Source organism: Tauraco erythrolophus, unplaced genomic scaffold (genome assembly GCF_009769465.1).
Source record: "Tauraco erythrolophus isolate bTauEry1 unplaced genomic scaffold, bTauEry1.pri scaffold_48_arrow_ctg1, whole genome shotgun sequence".
Classification (NCBI taxonomy): Eukaryota; Metazoa; Chordata; class Aves; order Musophagiformes; family Musophagidae; genus Tauraco; species Tauraco erythrolophus.
This window is the reverse complement of record NW_028238617.1, coordinates 737,753-758,223: the sequence shown is the minus strand read 5'-3', so window position 1 is coordinate 758,223 and position 20,471 is coordinate 737,753. Positions and strand designations below refer to the sequence as shown.

The window sequence follows — 20,471 nt, the reverse complement described above, 5'->3', positions numbered from 1 at the left end:
CCCAGGATTAACCTCCAGATCCTCCGGCTGCCAACCTTGGATACAGCTGGGAGGCAATTCTGGCAACTGGGAGGCAATTCTGGCAACTGGGAGACAATTTTTGGGAAAAGAGGGAGCTGCTGCCATCCTGAACAACTGTTGCAGGAGCTGCTGACCCACAGCCTGGCTCCAGCGCCAGCGCAGGAGCACACCACGCGCCGTAACGTGCCATGGAGATGGGAGACGGTGACGCCGCGGTGCCCCTCGCACCAGGACGGAGCCCCAAGCAGCGGCTGCGGGAGCTCGGCCAGTGCAAGTGCGGGATGGGAAGGTTTGGCCAGGACTGAACCAGCTCCAACTTGTGCCAGGTATCTCAGCTGGCCGAGGAAGATGGGAACAGAATCTTTCATGGCTTATGAACGCGGAAGAGCAGCCTGTGGCCACGTGGCCGTCGCGATTGTCGCATCCACCAGTGCCTCCAGTCACCCCACGGGCCCTCCCTGGCCTGAGCCGGGACCTACACCACCCGCCTCGGGCTGGATCTCGTCGCAGCCTTATTCAAAAATGAGCGCCCTGCTTTTCCTTCTGTTTTCCCCCCCCCCCCATTTTTTGGCACAAAACATCCTCCGGTAGCAATGGTTCGAGGCAGGCACCACCCTGGGCATCCCAGCCTCTACTGGGGGATCTTACGTACGGGGAACGGGATCCGTCACCGGCACCACAGGGCAGATCCTTCCCTGCTCTCCTGGAAACCCGCACAGAAGCACTTTTGTGGCCATCAATAACCCTTGGAACTGCCGTCCGCCGCCTCCTCGGCACTCGCGGGGCTACGCCAGCGCCGGGGCGGCTACGGAGGCTGGGCAGGGGGCTGCAGGGGCGGGTATGGCTCAAAACTTCCAGCAGAGCCAGCCAAGGCTGTCTTTCTCCCTAAAACACGCGGAAAAGAATCCCACAGACACACCTAGTTAACTATTTCTTTATCCAGCTCGGCTTCACTCCACGTTTTGCTCCAGCTTTACACATCCGCACCAAACTAAATCCAGATAAAAAAGTTCCCGACGACCTGACGCTCGCGAGGGGAGGACGGCACCGCAGCCGGTCCTGCGCGCACGCAGCCGACACCGCTCTCGGGGTGGGCGGAGAGGAGAAAACCCCAAAGTCACCACCTTTGTCTAACAGATGCGTTGCAATATGGAAGGAAAGCGTAACAAAACCTCTTAAAACCCCTCCCAGCCCCAGCCTACCGCTCCGCCGGGACGGCATCCGGCGTTTTTTGGGACCTGCTCCGCTCAGCACGTGCCCGAGGGCCTGTTGGCTTTGCTGGGCCAGTTCAATTCACTTTCTCTTGCCACAGAAAAAGCCCTCAGGCAAGTTTTAGGTCCCAATAGGCAAATTTTGACCGAGGGCTACACGAGAGCACGACCTGGTAACTTCAGCCTCAGGCTCCGGCAATTAAGCAGCGCGTTACCGTCATCGACGGCCGTTTGGATGCCGCCGGAGCAAGGAGGCCCCCTGTAAGAAAGACAGTGGAGTAACCAACAGCTCAGGGTCTTTCCAGAGGGTGCCCCAGGAGTTTCCAGATCTCTACTCGTGTCCTTGGGCTGGGAGCGAAGGGTCTTCGTGCGCGACGAGACGGTCGCGGGCGCTCCTCGTGCCGTCCCCTCCTATTTTAAGATAATGTGGTAGCTATCATTGGTTTCAGCTGCAAAAGAAGCAAAGCTCATGAGCCACCCACACCGCCAAGGGAATCCGCCGGCTGGAGCGGATCCGAGAGCAAACCCCCCCCACCAAGAAGTATGGAAGGAAAACAGAAGACGGAGCCCAGGCCTTCACCCACCTTTCATGGTGTCCAGAACAAAACAGGATTCGTCTTGGAAGTTCTGTATCATCTGAAAGAAGCCACGAGAACCAGCTTAGTCCGGGGCTGAATTGAACCGCAGCGGGAGCGCTCCCAGCCCCGAGCGAAGGCTTCGTGTTGTGCCGCCCGGCGACGGGCACGGACTGAGTGCCCAAACGGCGAGCAGCTGCTCAGGCAGGAGCTCAGTGCTCTGGGAGGCAGGAAAGGCACCAGCCATGACTATTAATTCCTTCCTCCAGCTCTCCAGAACCAAAGGTGTGAACCAGAGAGCCGAGAAACCATGGGATTCTGGGATGCAGGTCTGAGAGCCAGGTCCTCTCACAGCAATTCCCTTCCCTGTTTTTATAGCAGAAGAAATCTATGCATGAAGGAGGGCGGGCACGGAGCCCGGACCAGCTCAGGGAGCGATTCCCACCTGATAAACCCCACGGGTTTAAGCGAGGTGCCCCCAGCAGCAGAGGAGCGTCCCCAGGAGCCAACATCCTCGGCTCTGTGGGCTTCAGTGATGAACTTTGGAAGTTTTGGAAACCAGAGGCAATTGAGCGAGGCCCTTCCTGCTGACCTGCTGGGGGATCCCTTCCCTGGGGATCCCTTCCCAAAACCTCTCAAAACCCCTCCCAGCCCCAGCCTACCACTCCGTCGGAACAGCACCCGGCGTATTTTGGGACCTGCTCCGCTCAGCACGTGCCCGAGGGCCAGCTGGCTTTGCTGGGCCAGTTCAATTCACCTTCTCTTGCCACAGAAGAAGGGATCCCTTCCCGGGGGATCCCTTCCCCGGGGTCCTGCGCGACCTCCGCAGCAGAGCTGCGGGCACAGTCACCCAGGAACCCGGCGGAGCGAACGCGCGGAGCGCGCGGCGGCGGCCGTTACCTCGTCGCTGATGAGCACGTGTATCCCCGTCGGACCCTGCTTGTAGATCTGGCTGATCTGCTGGGAGGAGATGCTGAAGAGCTGCGCCAGCTTTTCCGTCAGCTCCACCGCCGTCAGCTCCTCCAGGTAAATGGCGTGGTACACTGCCAGGAGGACAACTATTTTAGCACAGCCCCCATGTCTACGCTGTGGGAGCAGAGACACTTCAGGAACGCCGGCCCAGGGAGCGGATCCTTAGCAGAGCACCGCGAACGGGAACATCCCAGCCCCCTCGGGGAGGGAGCGCGTGCGTGGCAGGTTAAACACTCCGACTCAGGCAGCTCTCCCCTTCCCAAGCTGCTAAACCCACACGTGACTGCAGCGCGTCTCCGGTGTCTCTGTAGCGTGCCCCGAGCGACGGAAGCATCAGCTCCACCAGCGACACCCTGCAACGCTCTCCATTTTTGCACTCCTCGCCCCAAAAAAATGCCATTTCGACTACCATCTGTACACCATTCCTGCTGGTTTTCAACCACAGCAGGATGGAAATGCTGCCCCAGCACCTCCCCAGAGCCCCCCCGTTCCCCCACTCCCGCGAGGCAGGTCCTGGGCGGAGGCGAGAGGAGCGGGACTGGAGCAGGGCGAGGAAAGGACACGCTGGTGGCTTTTGCACTTGCTGCTCCGATCAGGGAGGATGGATAAACGGGTGCCTGGCTGCTCCACAAATGTAGGTCACTCCTTGTTGTCTGGGCAATGCTGGATTCTCACCGGAGCGATCGTTCGCCGGCTCGGAGCAGGCAACATGCCGACAGCCCGTTTGGTGGGCAAGGAGAAAAATCAGCTGGGTAGGACCGGGGCGAGTAAGAAGGGTTCGCCGTGATCTTCCGGCGCCCCCAGACTCTCCTCCAGCCGCCGTGGAGGCTCAGTGGGCTCCGGTTGTGCAGTCGTGGCTACAAAAGCAGCGTTTCGGCCAGCGGTGCGTTCTGGGAGCCCAAAACCCACGGCGGGTGGTGTGGGGACACGGGCATCAGAGGCAGCTGGTGTTGAGCCCCACCACCTGGAACAGCCCCCACCACCCCGCCACGTTTACTGAAACCCCCCAGCTGCTATTTTCCCCCCTCGCCCCCTCGGCAGCAACTTGAGGCCACGCGCCCCCGGCCGGGCTTACCAAAAAAAGTACTGGTGACTGTCTCCCCGTCCTCGTGTTTCTGCTGGAGGTCCCGCAGCTGCTGGGACTCCTGACACACGTAGATGGTCAGTCTGGGCCGCACCATCCTGCGGACGGAGCGGCGAGTCAGTGCCGTCGGATGTGCTCGCGGACACAGCCGGTTCCCGACACTTTCCCTCCCCTCAGAAGGAAAAGAGAAGATGGAGGAACTCATCTCAAAGCAAAACCGCCGTGGCCGTGCCCCGCTTGCTGATGCAGCAAAGGTTTTTGTGAGAGGGGACAAAGTTGGCACAGGGACATGATGCCAACCGGCTACCGAGCAGCGAACATGGCCGGCCCGCTGCCGAGGACGGAGCGGCCGCGGGTCAGACCCAGCTCTGCCGGTAACATGCACACCCCTCCTCGTTCCGAGTCTCCTCTGCGGCGCAAAAGCCGGCAGCATCTCCCGTCCCTCGCGCCCTTCTCCCCAGCACAGCCTGACTACGCTTCCCTGCGATCTCCGGAGCCGTCGGAGGCCGTAGGTTGACCCCCTGGAATGCTTCCCGCCCGCACCGCCCCGTATCAGAGACCCCCAGCACAGCCCACCCTGTGCCTTCTGAAACGCCCCGGCTCAGACAGGAGGTCAGTTCACCCCCAGTCCAAACACCCATCCCTCCTTCTTCAGGGCAAGGTGCAAAGGAACATTCCCTTTCCGGGAAGGCAATTCCACGGAGAGGCGGTTCAGAGGATGCACAAAACACGTATGGTATCGGCCAAACTTTCTGGCGCGTGGCTGCGTTCTCTGACACTCAACCAGTAAGATAATTTCTAATGCTTCTCTCTCCCATGGATTTTCTTCCCAGAGCTGCCTCTGGAGCGGTTACTCCACTGGCTGAGTTATCCAGTTTGACTGGAAGAGGTTCGGGAATCATAGAATCATAGAATGGTTCGGGCTGGAAGGGACCTTCAAAGGTCATCTAGTCCAACCCCCCTGCAAGGAACAGGGATATCTCCAACTAGATCAGGTTGCTCAGGGCCTCGTCCAACCTGGCCTTGAACGTCTCCAGGGATGGAGCATCCACCACCTCTCTGGGCAACCTGTTCCAGTGTTCTACCACTCTCATAGTAAAAAATTTTTTCCTAATATCCAACCTGAACCTACCTCCCTCTATTTTAAAACCATTACCCCTTGTCCTATCATAACTGGCCCTCCTGAACAGCCTCTCCCCATCTTTCCTGTAGGCCCCCTTGAGGTACTGGAAGACCGCTATAAGGTCACCCCGGAGCCTCCTCTTCTCCAGGCTGAACAGCCCCAACTCTTTCAGCCTGTCAGGGAAGGTTAATGAAACTCTTCTCCCTAACAGCAGGAGCCAAGCAGACAGGTGAAACCAAACCCAACCCACCTACCGGCTTCCGAGCAACCAACGTACCGTCCTTTCAAGGCGTTGAAGAGCCTGATGCCATCCGCGGGGCCGCAGATCTGGATAACGTCTTCCCTGGTGAGCTTCAGCAAGTCGGCACCTACGGTTTGGGAAAAATCCAGAGGAGAGAGAGTCACACCATCCAGCCCAAAGTGTCCGGAACGCTGCGGTGGGGTGGGGGTGCTCTGGGCACTGCAGCTGCGCTGGCTCCCCCTCCTCCCGTTCCCAAACTGCTGATGACCTCCCCCTGCTTCCCCCAGAAGGAATTCCATCAGATTTTTTTCCAGACTGGTTTCGCAAGAGCGTGTCCCGCGTTATCGTTTACAGCCGGTTATCCAGCGCCGCGGTGACCCTGGATAATGGAGACCGTATCGCCAGGAAAGGGGAGGAAAATAAACGGGAAGCGGTTCTTTACACACGGTGTTTTCCCCCGGATCAGCGATTTCTCCGCTCGTTTTAAGGTCGGAGCGTGCTGCGAGCTCTTGGAAGAGAAACCACCCAGGTCCCCCAGTTGAGAGAGAGGTGAGAAACGAAGCAGGCAGCTTTCAGGAGGCCAAGTTTATTGTCTTACAGAAAATACGAGATTTTTTTTTTTTTAAATAAAACATTTATATTGATTTATATTGGGAAGAGGAACACGCAGACGGCCTCGGGAGCGAGAGGAGGCACAGAGAAGGGGCAGACCCGGAGGGGCTGTCGGAACCTACCTGAGAAGTTTCTGAAAATCCGAGAGAAAGTGGAGAAGCGGTTTTGGTGCAGCCACTGCTGGGCCTCCTGGGGCGTGCTGGTGGGCAAGAGGTTCTGCAAGGCAGGAGAAGAAGGGGCACGGCCTCAGAGGGGACGTGGAAGCCGTTTCCGGTGAGGAACGAGTACGGATCTGCTCAGTCCGTGTTTATAACCACACTCTCAATCTGAGACCCAAGCGTGCCGGGCTCCGAGCGTGCCGGGCTCCGAGCGTGCCGGGCTCCGAGCGCGCGATAAAGGCTGCAGCCTGGACAGGTTTTGAGTGAAAAGGCTTTGCAGGGACAGAGGAAGAGGAAGGAGGCAAAGGGGAACGCACGGCGAGGATGAAGTGAAGGTCACACTTGCTCACAGCTCCGCATCGCCGTGCTGCCACCCCTTTTTGCGAAGAGGAGGCAGAAAGAAGTTGTGACGCCCCAAAGGTGTCGAACCAGAGCAGTCACCTCCCCAGCAAAGCCCGGCCACCCCCGCCCCAAATCCCGTTTTCCCGACCTTTGCGCCGCCCTTACCACGAGCATGAGCTCCGAGGCGTGATTCACGTCGGCGATCGGGGGGGGCGGCTCCGGCTGATGGTTTGGAGAACCATTGCTGGGGGGTGGCAAGAGCCAGAGAGAGCAGAACAGGTCAGCGCCGCGCTGCCCCTTCCGGCGCGGCATCCCGGCACGGGCACCCCCAACCGGGGCACCCCCACCCCCCGTAACCACCATCACCCAAACGCGGGGGTGGCCACGCGGCTGCGGCGACGCCGTCCCCGCTGCGGCGCGACGCTTCGCAAGACCCAACGGTTTGCGTCGGAGCGTTACCGCCACGGGAAAAGGCTCCCTGCGGAAGGGCCCGGAGAGGTAACGGCGCTCGGCTCCGGGGGCTTGGACTCGATTTCTCCCTGCACTTCCGCCCCACCGTACGCTTGGATCCGGGCCCTTCCCTTGGCCCGCGGTCACGGCCAGCTCGGACACATCCCTCTGTGCGGTGAGTGGGTCGGGAGAGGTTCTCCTCCCCCCTGCTCTGCCCTGCTGAGGCCACATCTGGAATATTGTGTCCAGTTCTGGGCCCCCCAGTTCAAGAAGGGCAAGGAACTGCTGGAGAGAGTCCAGCGTAGGGCCACGAGGATGATGGAGGGAGTGGAGCATCTCCTGTATGAGGAAAGGCTGAGGGAGCTGTACTGGGCTGTACTGGTCTCTCTAGCTTGGAGAAGAGGAGACTGAGGGGGGACCTCATTAATGTTTATAAATATGGAAAGGGTGACTGCCATGAGGATGGAGCCAGGCTCTTCTCAGTGGCATCCAACGATGGGACAAGGGGAAATGGATCTAAGCTGGAACACAGGAGGTTCTGCTTAAACACGAGGAAGAACTTCTTCCCAGTAAGGGGAACAGAGCACTGGGACAGGCTGCCCAGAGAGGTTGTGGAGTCTCCTTCTCTGGAGATGTTCCAAACCTGCCTGGATGCGTTCTGGTGGGATCTGATCTAGGTGGTCCTGCTCCGGCAGGAGGAGTGGACTGGATGATCCTTTGAGGTCCCTTCCCATCCCTGACATTCTGGGATGCTGTGATCTCCTGCACGAGGCAGAAACCAACAGCCTCTTCTCCGGACTTACCCTTCGGCAATGGAAAAGCTGCTGTGGGAGCTGTTGAAGCCGGGGGACGGCGCATTGTTGACGTACGTCACCTCCGGCCAGGGAGAACACTAGAAAGGAAAAGCCGGGAGAGTCACGGGATTGCTTCCAACACGCACGCACACCGGCTCCGGTTGGCACGGGGTACCAGCTATTTGCCAACTGCCACGGAAGAGAATTCAGGAATAACGTAGGGCATTAAACAGAGCCAGTGCCGATCCACTGCGGACCGTCACCACGCTCGGATTTAGCGACTCTTCATCCCAAAAGCCCAGAGGTGACAAGGGTCAAACACCGGAAGACCCAGGATCTAAACCATGGCTCCGGCCCCGGGCTGACACACGCAGTGCCCGCAGCGGATCCGGCCTGAAATCGGGCACGGATGAGCGTCCCCAAATTCAGCCGGGGCAGGACGAGGGCTCCCAGCCCAGGGCTGCTGAGCACCGACCCCGCGGAGGACCGCGTTCTAACAGACCGACCCCTTCCACCCGCACAGGGAGGAGACAAGGGGGGTTTTCTGCCCACTCACAGCCCCAGTGCCCAGGTGCCACACGGGCAAAACAAAGCTTGCGAGAAGTAGGAACCTGTTATTAGATGATTTGTTACGGTTGGGAAAAACCACCACGTTTCCAGGCACAGGAGCCCTTTTTTAGGTCTAGGAAGAAACATCTCCTCTGCCTCCAAAATTTATCTGGCTTTTGTCTTGCAGCTATCAACAACTCGCCAACGTTTCAGGGCAGAACGGCCACCCCCGTGCCACCCGTGCCCAGGGAAGCCAGGGCTCGTTAAAACGCCGCCGCAGGAGAGAGCAGCCCACCTCTGTGAGGATCGTGGTTTCGTAGGAGGGCTGGTATTTCTCTTTCTCGTGAGGTGTTCGCTTCTCCATCTTTTCCCTGTCCGTCTTCTGCTTCCGATCAGCTCCCTTGGGCTGGAAAGGAGACGTTCCCGTTAGAACGGCAGCGCGGAGGCACGGCGGCACGCGGTGAGGCAGCCGTGCCGGAAACGCACGGACCAGAAAAGGTGACTTGTCCTTCTACTCACCGACTTGCTACTTTACAGAGGGAAAAAAAAAAAGGGCTGGGAGTATTTGCATGGAGAATTAACTATGGTGACAGTGTCACTTCTATGCCAGCCCAACATCCCTGCACCCCCAACACCCCAACCCAACGCTTCTGCGCCAACCCAACACCCCTGCAGCCCCAACACTCCAACCCAATGCTTCTGTGCCAACCCAACCGCTCTACCCATGCCCCTAAAAAGGGACCCAGAACATCTGAACGAGGAGGTGACGTGTTTTTCAGAAGCAGCTTCTCCCGACAGCAGAGGTTGGCACTGAGGGGACACGGGCCAGTTTCTGGCTGCATCTTAGAAAACGTCACAGAATCATCTGGTTGGAAGAGCCCCTCAAGATCATCGAGTCCAACCATTCACCCTGCATTGTCAGGGTCCCTCAACCGTGTTCCTCAGCACCAAACCCACACGGTTTTTAAACACCTCCAGGGATGGGGACTTCACCACCTCCCTGGGCAGCCTGTTCCAATACTTCACAGCCCTCTCTGGAAAGAAATTTTTCCTGATATTCAACCTAAATTTTCCCTGGTGCAACTTGAGGCCATTCCCTCTCGTCCTGTCATTCCTAACGTGGGAGAAGAGACCGACCCCCATCTCCCTACAACTTCCTTTCAGGTGATTGTAGAGAGCGAGAAGGTCCCCCCCTGAGCCTCCTCTTCTCCAGACTGACCAGTTCCAGCTCCCTCAGCCGCTCCTTATGGGACAAGTTCTCCAAATCCCTCACTAGTTTCGTTGCCCTTCTCCGAACCCGCTCCAGCACCTCAACGTCCTTCTTGAAGTGAGGGGCCCAAAACTGGGCGTCTGGGACGGCACACGCAGCCGGGCAGCACGGCCTCCGCACCCCCCCGAGCTCCAAACTTCCTTCCCTCTGGACAGCAAAGCCGAGATCCGAACAAGCTGCCGCCACGCTCCGGGCCGGGCGAGGAGGCGCCGCTTCGCCGCGGCGCGACGGGCCGGTTCCTGCCGTGAAAATCGAGCGGTTGCTCTTGTCTTTCCACAACCAGCAACGCTGCTCCTGGTGCTTAGACAGGATCCGCGCTCCGGACATCGGCCAGTGTGGGTAAGGGGCCCCCAGCAGCTGTTCTGGAAGCACCAACACATTTCCAGCTTTGAGGGGCAGAGGCGGGAAAGGAAAGAGGGGGGCAGGAGCCTGAATCAGCGTTGACCCACAAAGGACACCCCATGGGGAAGAGGTCTCACACTGGCGCGGGAGAGAAGGCCAAGACCATCAGAGATCGCCCTCCGCAGGGACGTCCTGACGCCGCAGCTCCACCGCTTTCGGGTTTTCTGGCTCAAGGGCATCAGAGACACCACAAATCCCACCGCATCCGCCGGCTCAACGAGCTGAAGCTCAGCAGAAAGGCGGCGCCAGATGCCCGGCAACCTCGCTGTCCTCTGTCTGTGACCAGCCTGGTTGCGACCGACCCCTCCGCGTGCCAAGTGTCCCGGAGGAAAGAAGGAAAGAGGAACCATGGGCAAGACTTTCAAGGTGTTACGGGGAAAACGGCGTAACGGAGGCAGCCTCAGAGTCCCCAACAGCACGGAATGGCGTGCCCCCACCCTGGGGGATGGTACCTGGGTGCTGATGGATGCACGGCCCTTCTGAGCCACCCGCACCGCACCGCACTGCCGCGGCCGACACGGTCAGGTCGTGGCTTTGGGTTTCTACAAAAGATTCGCAACAGGGACCAGGCGCCCACGCTGCTGGAGAGGCCAGAGGCACATGGACCACCAGAGGCACACGGACCACCAGAGGCAGGTAACAAGCAGGAGTTCAGACAGACACCAAAGCTCCTTGGAGGACGTCCCAAGCTGACAAGCCTCAAGACTAAAAGCAGGTTTCAGCCAGAGGTGACACAACCCATGTGAGGGGTCGATAACGGGGCTGGTGCTGTCTGACACCTTTGTCAGCGACATGGACAGTGGATCGAGTGCACCCTCAGCAAGTTTGCTGATGACACCAACTGTGTGGTGTGGTGGACACGCTGGAGGGAAGGGATGCCATCCAGAGGGACCTTGGACAGGCTGGAGAGGTCAGTCTGTGAGAAGCTCATGAAGTTCAACAAGGCCAAGTGCAAGGTCCCATGCGTGGGTCGGGGCCATCCCAAGCACAAGTACAGGCTGGGTGGAGAATGGCTGGAGAGCAGCCCTGAGGAGAAGGACTTGGGGGTGGTGGGTGAGAAGCTCGACATGAGCCGGCACCATGTGCTGGCAGCCCAGAAAGCCAACCGTGTCCTGGGCTGCACCCAGAGCAGCGTGGGCAGCAGGGCGAGGGGGGGGATTCTGCCCCTCTGCTCTGCTCTCCTGAGACCCCCCTGCAGTGCTGCCTTCAGCATGTCAGAAGGACATGGAGCTGCTGGAGTGGGACCAGAGGAGGCCACAGAGATGATCCGAGGGCTGGAGCACCTCTGTATGGAGACAGACTGGGAGAGTTGGGGCTGCTCAGCCTGGAGAAGAGAAGGCTCCGGGGAGACCTTCCAGCACCTCCCAGTACCTGAAGGGCTACAGGAAAGCTGGAGAGGGCCTTTGGACACAGGCATGGAGTGACAGGACACGGGGCGATGGCTTTAAACTGGAAGAGGGGAGATTTCCATGAGATCTAAGGAAGAAATTCTTCCCTCTGAGGGTGGTGAGGCACTGGCACAGGTTGCCCAGAGAAGCTGTGGCTGCCCCATCCCTGGAGTGTTCTAGGCCAGGTTGGATGGGGCTTGGAGCAACCTGGTGTGGTGCAGGGTGTCCCTGCCCATGGCAGGGGGGTTGGTACTGGGTGATCTTGAAGATCCCTTCCAACCCAAACCATTCTACAATATGATGATTCTATGTGTTCCTTCTAAGTGGTTCTTGGCTTACTGGTTTTGTAGCCTCAATAGCATCCAGCCTCCACCAACAGAGAGGAACCAGGGAGAGAACATGCAAGACCAGAAGAAAAGCCCTTTTACAGCCAAGCTCGGCCACCATCCTGCCCCCACGATGTCCACCAGGGCCACGTGTGAATTGCAACCGAGTCCCAGTTTGTTTCCCAGTGCAGAATGGCCACCAACGGGCCGAGGTACCTTAAAGACCTTGATCTGGCAGCTGGCAGAGTGCAGGTGCTCCGTGTACTCTCCATTCTCGTTCTCCTTAAACGTGTCTATCTGGACCCGGAAAGGTACCCCCTTCTCTCCGCCGTGCTTCCGCATGGTGAACTCCGTGCTGATGCAGTGCACCTGGGGGGAGGCAGAGCATCCGGCCTTGGTCATTCCGCCGGGCTGCACCGACCACCAGGCTCCTGCTCCCATCCTGGGAGCTGGGACAGCGCCCGCACAAAGGGCAGCCTGGCGAGGAGGAAGGGCAGCCTGGCGAGGAGGAAGGGCAGCCTGGCGAGGAGGAAGGGCAAAACCCGGAGCTGGGATGGGACCACGCTGAGTACCCGCGGCGTTAAGGGGATGCCACGGCAGAGGTGGGAGCCACATTATTCCAACCTCTGGATGTGACAGCAGGCCCCGGAGCAGCAGGGCACAGAGTGCAGCTGCAGGAGGTCAGGTGTAAATTTATCTGACATTTTTCTACCACTGTAGCATCTGGCTGCTATTTCGGAGCTCTGAGCCAAAAAAGTAACTCTTTCCCTCTTGGAAAACTTTTACTTTTCCCCCCAGGCCCGTGCAACAGGAGTTTCCCCCCTTCTCTTCTACCTGGATGAAGACAGAAGTCCTCTTTGAAGGATCCCATAGAAACTCCACCGTGTTGAGCTGTGTCGGGATTGCTCTTGGGTCGATGATGCCCATGGACATCGGGATATCTGTAGGGGCACACACAGAGAACGCGCTGCGGTTTGTAGTTGGAAGGGAAGGAAGAGATTCCCAGGGAATCTTCACGTACGGAAGAACCAACCGTGTCCCTCAAAGCGCAGAATCGCGACAGACCTTTAGAGGTTGCAGGGCCGGGAGCTCGGCTGGAGGCACCTCAGGCACCCACAGCTCCTCGGTGCCACGGGCACTCACCGATGTCCAGGATCCTGTCCCCAGGCCTGTTCCAGCGCCAGCCCTCCAGCTGCTGATGCTCCGTGTACTGCAGCCGCCGGTCATGGAACACCACCCGGAATATGCTCTAGAAGAGAGAAAAACCCATCAGTGCTCGGAGCTGCCCCGGGGAACCTGGCAGTCTCCACGTTCCGTGGCGTTCCCCAGTGCGAGACACGGGGCAGAGCGGGGAGCAGAGGGGCCTGGAGGCCTCGTGAAGATCCGAGGCAAGGAAGGAAAGCCCGGACGGAGCCTCGGGACAGCAGCAGGAAGGCAGCAGCTTCTCCTTCCCACACGCCAAGCGACCGGCAATCGCCTGGTGGCTCCGGCCCAGGCCCCGGTGCCCGGTCAGACACCACCCACCAACGAGGGGGGAGAAGGGGAAAGGGAAGAGAAGCCCCCGGCCACGCCAGCCACAGCCCACACGTGCCGTCACGGCGGCCGCTGCAGGAACGCAGGACCAGACCTGGCGCGCTGCTCCCCGCGGCGGGCCACACGTAGCCGCGCTCTCCGCTCACCTTCACCAGCTTCCCGTTTATCTCCGGCAGCTCCCCGATTTTCCTGTTATCCAGCATGCGGATTTCATAGGACTGTCCTGCGGGAAAGACGACAAGGGCACCTCGCGGGTGCAAAACGCCTCTCCTCCGGCATTCTGACATCTCGTCCTGCCACACCAGACGTGCCCCTTGATCTCCTCGCCACGTTGTCGCGGGAGGCCACAGGAGCACGAGCCGTTCGAGCCACAGCCGGAACGCCCGTCTCCAGGAAGAGATAATCCTCCCCCTTCCTGCAGCGCTGCTTTCCAGGAATTACCCTTCTGAACCCAGGAAGAGGGAAGGAATCGATTACACGAGCTTCACCTGGCTTTGCTCACCAGCCCTCATCTTCCAGTTCTACCTGAAAGCAGCGGGTACAGCTCCAGCCTGGCAAACCCACTCGCTGCGGAGCACCCGGCACAGCCATACCACTTACCCACCCCACACCGCGCGGATTTTATCTGGGTTTATCCTCCAGGGGATCCAGCACCGCGAGCAGAGGGCGAAGGAGGCGGCGCTTCCAAGCGGGAACAATCCGGGGTTTACTAGCGAGGAGTTTCCCATTCCCAAGGGGAAATTTTAAAAGGTGGAATTTTATTTTTTAGGGTGCTTCCCCCACCTTGGTTGAGATAGGTGAGCGTTTCCTCGTGCAGCTTGACGGCGGGGGACGTGGCGGCGCACAGCACATACTGGAAAGGCAGGATTTTGTTCTCGTTTTCCGGAGGCAAACTCGACTCTTCCTGCTTGAAGATGGGCAGGGCGAGGACGTCGCTGCGAAGAGATTTGGCAGATTCGTTTCAGCTCTGGCTATGGAGAGGCGACGGGTCCCGGCTCCTCCGGCACGGAGTCGCACCGCTCCCGCATCGGCGCAAAGCTGCTGCCGAGAGACACGCCCGCGGCACCCGCGTCGCGCCGACGAACGCCCGTCCCGATCCTCGTGGCACCCACCCACCCCCTGGTGAACAGCCCCCCGTCCCGGCGCTGCTCCGAGCAGCGCGGCTGGGAGCTCGTTCCCCTCCGGGAGAGGCTCGGCAGGAATCTGAAGTCTTGCTCAGGCCAAAGCTGCCGATTTTTTGGCCATCGCCTGCTCTGCGCTTCCGAAAGCCCCCAGCGGGGTGTCAGCCGAGGCGGGGGCAGAGACCTCGGGCACACAGGATGGGGGGACGCGCGGGCAGAGCGCCAAAACCTCCGTCCTGCCGCCGTAACCTGCCGCGCAACGCCCAGAGACGTCTCGGCGGAGCAAACCCCGCGGGCTCCGGCACGGAAAGAGCCCTTCCAGCAGGAAGCTGCAGAGGTGGACCCCCAGCTTCCCCCAAACCCATCGCCAAGCGCCCAGATCCCTTCTGCTGGGCACCACGACCAGCTCACTGGGAAAAGCAACAGCCTTCGAGCCCCTGTGCCACTTTTCCTGGGAGAAGGAAGTTTCCAGGTTGTTGCAACTGTGCCAAAAGCTTGCTGTCTCCATCCCCCTGCCAACTCGCAGACTTTTCCGTACTTAAAAGGCCACGTGGCAACAAGAACTTGCTGAATAATGTCAGGACCAGCGATACCCCTGAGCGTACAGACGCGTATTTAACAGGAATTGTTTCGGAAGCCGACGCTCAGCAGGTGTTCTGAGCCGTAACAATGGCCAAGAGCAACTACTCCGTAGAGCACAAACGGGAACGTTCTCCCACCCATCCACAGGGGCACAAACGGGAACGTTCTCCCACCCATCCACACGGGCACAAACGGGAACGTTCTCCCACCCATCCACACGGGCACAAACGGGAACGTTCTCCCACCCATCCACACGGGCAGAAACTGGAACGTTCTCCCACCCATCCACACGGGCACAAACGGGAATGTTCTCCCACCCATCCACATGGGCAGATCACGGAGCTGTGGATCGGCTGCCGGGGCCACCAGTGACATCCCACCGCTGCCGCGCAGGGACAGGAGCGATCCCGGTCCCTCGGAAGGGCGGTCGCGGAGCGCTACGCCCTGATGAGGAGTCAGCCCGTCTCCCCGGCCCGTTACGGGCTTTGGGCTCACGGCAGCACAAGGAAGGAGTTAAATCCGCTTTTTTTCCCTTTAGTCGAACATTAAAAACCTTTCCCAAGGAAAAACTGGACTTACCCGGCTGAATACCAGCTCCCACCCCAACAGGGCTTTAACCCTTCGGGCTCAAGAGACTCAACATCCACCCTGTGCGAGTGACGTCCGTCGTCCATCCCAAAGCCGAGCAGCAGAGCCCTTCCCTGCCCAAATCCCGAGTGATCGGGTATCGCACGGAGCTGCGGGCGCCGCGGTGTCGGCGTCACGGCAGGCGTATGCAGGCAGATCGCACGACCCGGAGGACGAACTTCCCGCGGCTCCATCTCGTTAGCAGAGGAACGGCGGTTCCTCCCGCCCCAGCAGGCTGCCGTCGGGCGCTACCGATCCCGGGAAGGAAGCAGGAGGACGGGGAAGACCAGTGCCGAGCTGCTGCGCCCAGACGGACGGGAAAATCCATGTACACGCTGCGCCCCGCACAAATCCCCCTGGAGGAACGCGGGACGCGCTCCGGCACACTCGAGCGCGTGTTTTCCCCATGGGCTCTGACACCGCAACGCTCCAGTCCCACCTCCGCGGCCTCGGGACACCCCGGGTTCCGCTTTGCCCCACACGAAATCATGGAATCATGGAATGGTTTGGGTTGGAAGGGACCTTCAGGATCACCCAGTGCCAACCCCCCGGCCATGGGCAGGGACACCCTCCACCACACCAGGTTGCCCAAAGCCCCATCCAGCCTGGCCTGGAACACTGCCAGGGATGGGGCAGCCACAGCTTCTCTGGGCAACCTGTGCCAGTGCCTCAGCACCCTCAGAGGGAAGAATTTCTTCCTTAGATCCCATCAAAATCTCCCCTCTTCCAGTTCAAAGCCATCACCCCATGTCCTGTCACTCCATCCCCTTGTCCAAAGCCCCTCTCCAGCTTTCCTGTAGCCCCTTTAGGTACTGGGAGGTGCTGGAAGGTCTCCCCGGAGCCTTCTCTTCTCCAGGCTGGACACCTCCAGCTCTCCCAGTCTGTCTCCATACAGAGGTGAGAGGTGCCACCTCCCCGCACAGACAGCCAGCCCGCGGCCACCGCTCGCTGCTCCCGAGCACGAGGAGCTCTCACGCAACGCTGGATCCACATCACACGGCCCGGAGCTGCTGGAAAATCCCAAACTGCCGAGACCCCACGTAACCACGACCCGAAAGCTGCATTTTAACACGAGCTGCAAAAGGGGGAAAAAAGGCGCATCCTTGTATTCCTGAAATATTTAGAGAGACAAGACAGTTGGGAAACAGCACGGGAAAAGCTCGGCAGCTCCGGGGCTCGGTGTCTTCCCAGCATCTCCAGGGGGAGGGTGATGTCAGGCACCGGCAAACCGCGGCAAAACACCGCGGCGAGTCAGGGTGGCACGGAAAGCACTTGGTTATTTTGCCTCCTGCTCGTCTCCCACCCCGCCGTCGCTGCCGATCCCAGAGGAGCCGTTTCACTGGATGCTTGGAGAGAGCTGGAGCCCTTCAGGTCCCAGCACCCCGCCAGCAGCCCCCACCACGTCCCCGCGACGCCCAGTGTGGCCAAACCGAGCCGCCGTGGGCAGTCTCCTTTGGACAAACCCGGTGCTGGTGCTCCAAAGGCACCTGGAGACGTTCCTGCAACGCCTGAGAAACGCCTCCCTTTAAAACCAAAGGACATTTCGCCGCGCTATTTAATGCATTTTCGGGAAAGATTCTTCGCTTAAAGTCTCTGGATCCGCGGTGGGAAAGAACGTGGTGGAAAAGAGGGAAAAAAATAATCACCAACAAACTCTGCGAGTGGAAGTATTCGACCAATGCCCGATTATCACCTCCAAATCCAGCGCCGCTCTCCTGAAAACCCAATTCCAGGGAACACCGGTAAGGTGAGGAATTCGGGTTCGGTCCCAAACACAAAGCACAACCCTACGGCGCGACTCAGACGGGAAGAAGCTGCCGGCCCGAGCGACAGCCCTCCTCTCCCACCCGGCACCTACCGGCGCTCGCTCCCGCCGTAGCGACGGGCCTCCTCCATCGGGAGAAGGGATGAGAGCAGAGAAGCCCGGCGGGGAAAGCACGGAAAAGCCCCAAAAACCGCCGCTCGAAACCCGAGGGGCCTGCTGAAACCTTTCCCCCCCTTCCCACGACGCGGGAGGAAATGTCAGGAGTCAGGCCAGGAAGGTCGGCACGCTCACCTACGGGGCGCGCTCTATTTACGGGCAGGAAAAGTCTGGGAAAAAGCGCGTCGGGTTTCAGAGGGCCGGCACCGCCGCCACCGCGGGGCTCGAATCCCGTTCCGCGCCAGTAAGAGCGGCACAGACGGGACAAACATCCAAAAGGAAGGGAGAAGGGGAGGAAAAGAAGCTTCGAAGCTCCGTAACTCCCCCCACAAAGCAAAGCCACATCCCCTGCACGTGTTCCGTGGGAAACTCGCTCCCTCTCTCCCACCGAAGGACACGGAGGAGGAATCCCTCCTCCAAAAAGCTGCCGCTCGCGGCGCTCGGTGCTGCTGTCACCGGGACAGGCGCCGGACGCGCTCACTCCGAGCTCGCGCGCCCCGGGACTGGTCACCCCGGGTTTGGGGGATTTTCCCCCAGCGCTGCAATTCAACAAATCCCAAAACTGTGACAGATCCTACCGGCGGTCAGGGATAACTTTGGGAACGCGCCGGCTCTCCTCGTCCCTGGGAGGAAGGAGAGATGGAGGCTGGACAAGATTCCGCTTCCCCGGGAAAAGGGCAGTGGGCTGGAAGTTGCCTGCCGGCCTGTTTTCCCGCCAGCCATCACCAAACGGGCCATTTTCCATTCTGCCATTGACCGTTTCCGACTGCGCATCCCTCAGGAAGCCCCGGTCATGCACCGAGGGATCGTCCTGCACAGGGAGGAGCGGCCGGAGACACCTCGGGGCTCCTTGGAGGAAAAACCAGACCGAGCCACCTTCTCCCCCCGGCTCCCCGGGGCTGCGTCTCTCCCGGTCCTCCTCCCGGGGGGCTCGACCTCGGCCCCAACCTCCAGACCCTTCTCCGTTGCGTGCCCAGCTCCCGCCTCGGGTCCGCAGGGAGGGATTCGTCTCGCCCTCCCTCCTCGCTTCCGAAGGAATGCCGGGAGGAAAACGAGCAGAAGTTGCATCTCACCTACTAAAGCTGATAAATATAATAAATGGATAAAAATAATAATTCCGACGGCACCCGCAGCGGCGCGGGGGCTGCGCTCCTCTCCGAAACGGCGCCCACCGAGCCCCCAGCGCCCCGAGCAGCCGACAGCCTCTTTGCAGCCACGACTCCATCCCGACTCCAAGCGACCACCACCACGTTCCAGTGCCGATGCCGGAGCCGAGCTCCCGGCTCCCTCCGGAACCATCCCGCCGTGTGACGCCGCTGAACGTGCCGGCGACCACCCCGGTCCCCCACCTCTTGGTGCCTTTTGAGGCTTCTCAGCCCACCCCGAGCCCCCGACCCGTCCCGCAGGTGCCAGATGGACACTTTGGGGTGCCCGGAGCAGCCGGAGCCGCCGGAGTCGCCCACCTACCTCATGCTGTAGGCCCCAGCGCCCAGCTCCTGGCCGATGCCCGACAGGCTGGCGTCGAAGTCCTGCACCAGCCCGGACTCGATCACTTCGTCCGCCAGCGGCAGTTTGAGCGCCCAGGCCATCCTCACCGGGGGGCACCGGCGCCAGCCCCGGGCACGGGGGCTGCGTCCCCCGGGGGGAGAGCAGCAGGGGGGGGGGGAGGTCCCGGTGCCTCACCCCACGGAGCAGTTGCCTTGCTGGGACAGGGATGGAGGTAAACCCGCTCCCCTCTGCTCCTGGGGAGGACCCTCTGCTCCTGGGGGGGGAACCCCCTCCTTCTGGGGGGGACCCTCTCCGCCTAGGGGGGGACCCTCTCCGCCTGGGGGGGGACCCTCTCCGCCTGGGGGGGGACCCTCTCCGCCTGGGATCACGGAGCCCCTCTCCTCCTGGGGGGGGGACCCTCTCCTGGAGTGGGTGACTCGGGGAACCCCCAAGACCCCCTGCAGGGAGTCCCGAACACCTCGAGGCCCACAGACCCCCCCCCGCGGGGGCCCCGCTTACCGGGTACCCCGCCCCGGGATACCCCGCGCCCTACCGACCCCTCCCACGGAGCTGCACCCCCAGGGGACCTCCCCCCTCCCCGCCCTACAGCCCCTCAGACTCCTACAGCCTCCGCCACGGGGCTGCCCCCCGCGGGGACCCCCCCGGCCCCGCCGCCCCCCGCCGCGGCCCCACACCCCCCCTCAGAGGCCGCCCGCCCGCCCCCCCGGGGGCTGCCCGCGGCCGCCCCCCCAGACGCCGCCTTCCCGAGAGCGGCCTGTCCCGAGCGGCTGCACCCCCCGGCCGCCGCTGCAGCCCCCCCGACCCCGCCGTGCGCCCCGAGCGCGGCCCCCGCAAGATGGAGGCGGCAGCGCCGCGGACACCCCCGCCCCCGCCGCCAGCGCCGAGGAGGCTCCGCCCCGCCGCCGCTCCCAGCCAATGGAAGCCGCGCGCCGGCGTGTGACGCGCCGCGGGCCGTAGCCAATGGAAAGCTTCGCGCCGGGCCAGCGGCGCGGGGATTGGCCGAGGGGCGGGGCGCCAGCGGCGGCGGCGTGGGGCGCTCGGGTCCGTGCGGCACCTCCCGGAGGGTCGCGGGTTCGAGGCCGCGCCCCGGCTGGTGCGTGCGTTGAGCTGCGCGGGTCTCAGCCGGGGGGGGCCCGGGGGGGGCTCTGCTCGCTCCCGCGGCTGCAGCGGGGGTGGGGGGAACGATTTTCCTCCTCCTGGAAACAACCCAGCTCCGTCCTCGGGGCCGCTTCCCCGAAAACCTGGGTACTGGTGGCACTGGGAGCCGCGGCAGCGTGCCAGGAGCAGCAGCACCCCCACCCCCCCACCCCCCCGGTTTTGGACCGGGCAGGGTGAGTAGTGACCCCCCCACCACTCCGGAAAAAAACGGGAAAGGAAAAGAAAAAAGAAAAATACTGTTTATTTCACACCACTACATCAAGTGCATCGGTCTGGGCACCCCCCCACCCCGACCCCCCCCCTCCAGCCGCCGCCTCTCCCCATCGCTCCCCGGGAGAGGGGCCGAGGGATGGAGCCCCCCGCCCCGCCTGACCCCGGGCTCGGGGTGGGGGGAGGCGAGCGGGGGGTGCTGCCTCTGGTACGGGCTTCACCCCCCAAAGCCTCCCGGGGCGGTGGGGAACCCGGTGAAGGTCCCACCCACCACCCACGGGGTGGGGGTCGC

General features: G+C 61.3%; 1 protein-coding gene across 4 annotated transcripts; it reads right to left on the bottom strand.

Annotated features, from left to right (window-relative positions):
- Positions 1-970: 970 nt before the first annotated feature.
- On the bottom strand, positions 971-18,891 carry TFCP2 (transcription factor CP2). 4 transcript variants are annotated; one of them, XM_086630730.1, is made up of 15 exons: positions 18,770-18,891; positions 13,835-13,986; positions 13,198-13,274; positions 12,662-12,767; positions 12,353-12,459; positions 11,735-11,887; positions 8,428-8,538; positions 7,593-7,681; positions 6,505-6,583; positions 5,962-6,055; positions 5,264-5,354; positions 3,855-3,961; positions 2,708-2,850; positions 1,817-1,868; positions 971-1,643 (listed from the first exon to the last, which is right to left on the bottom strand). In XM_086630730.1, exons 1-15 carry the CDS (start codon positions 18,889-18,891, stop codon positions 1,564-1,566), a joined length of 1,563 nt encoding a protein of 520 aa, XP_086486856.1. In that variant the 3' UTR covers positions 971-1,563. The 4 variants fall into 4 exon arrangements, with proteins under 4 accessions (XP_086486856.1, XP_086486857.1, XP_086486858.1 ...); XM_086630731.1 differs by having other exon boundaries at positions 1,606-1,681; XM_086630732.1 differs by having other exon boundaries at positions 1,606-1,681; positions 6,535-6,583.
- Between the last annotated feature and the right edge of the window lie 1,580 nt (positions 18,892-20,471).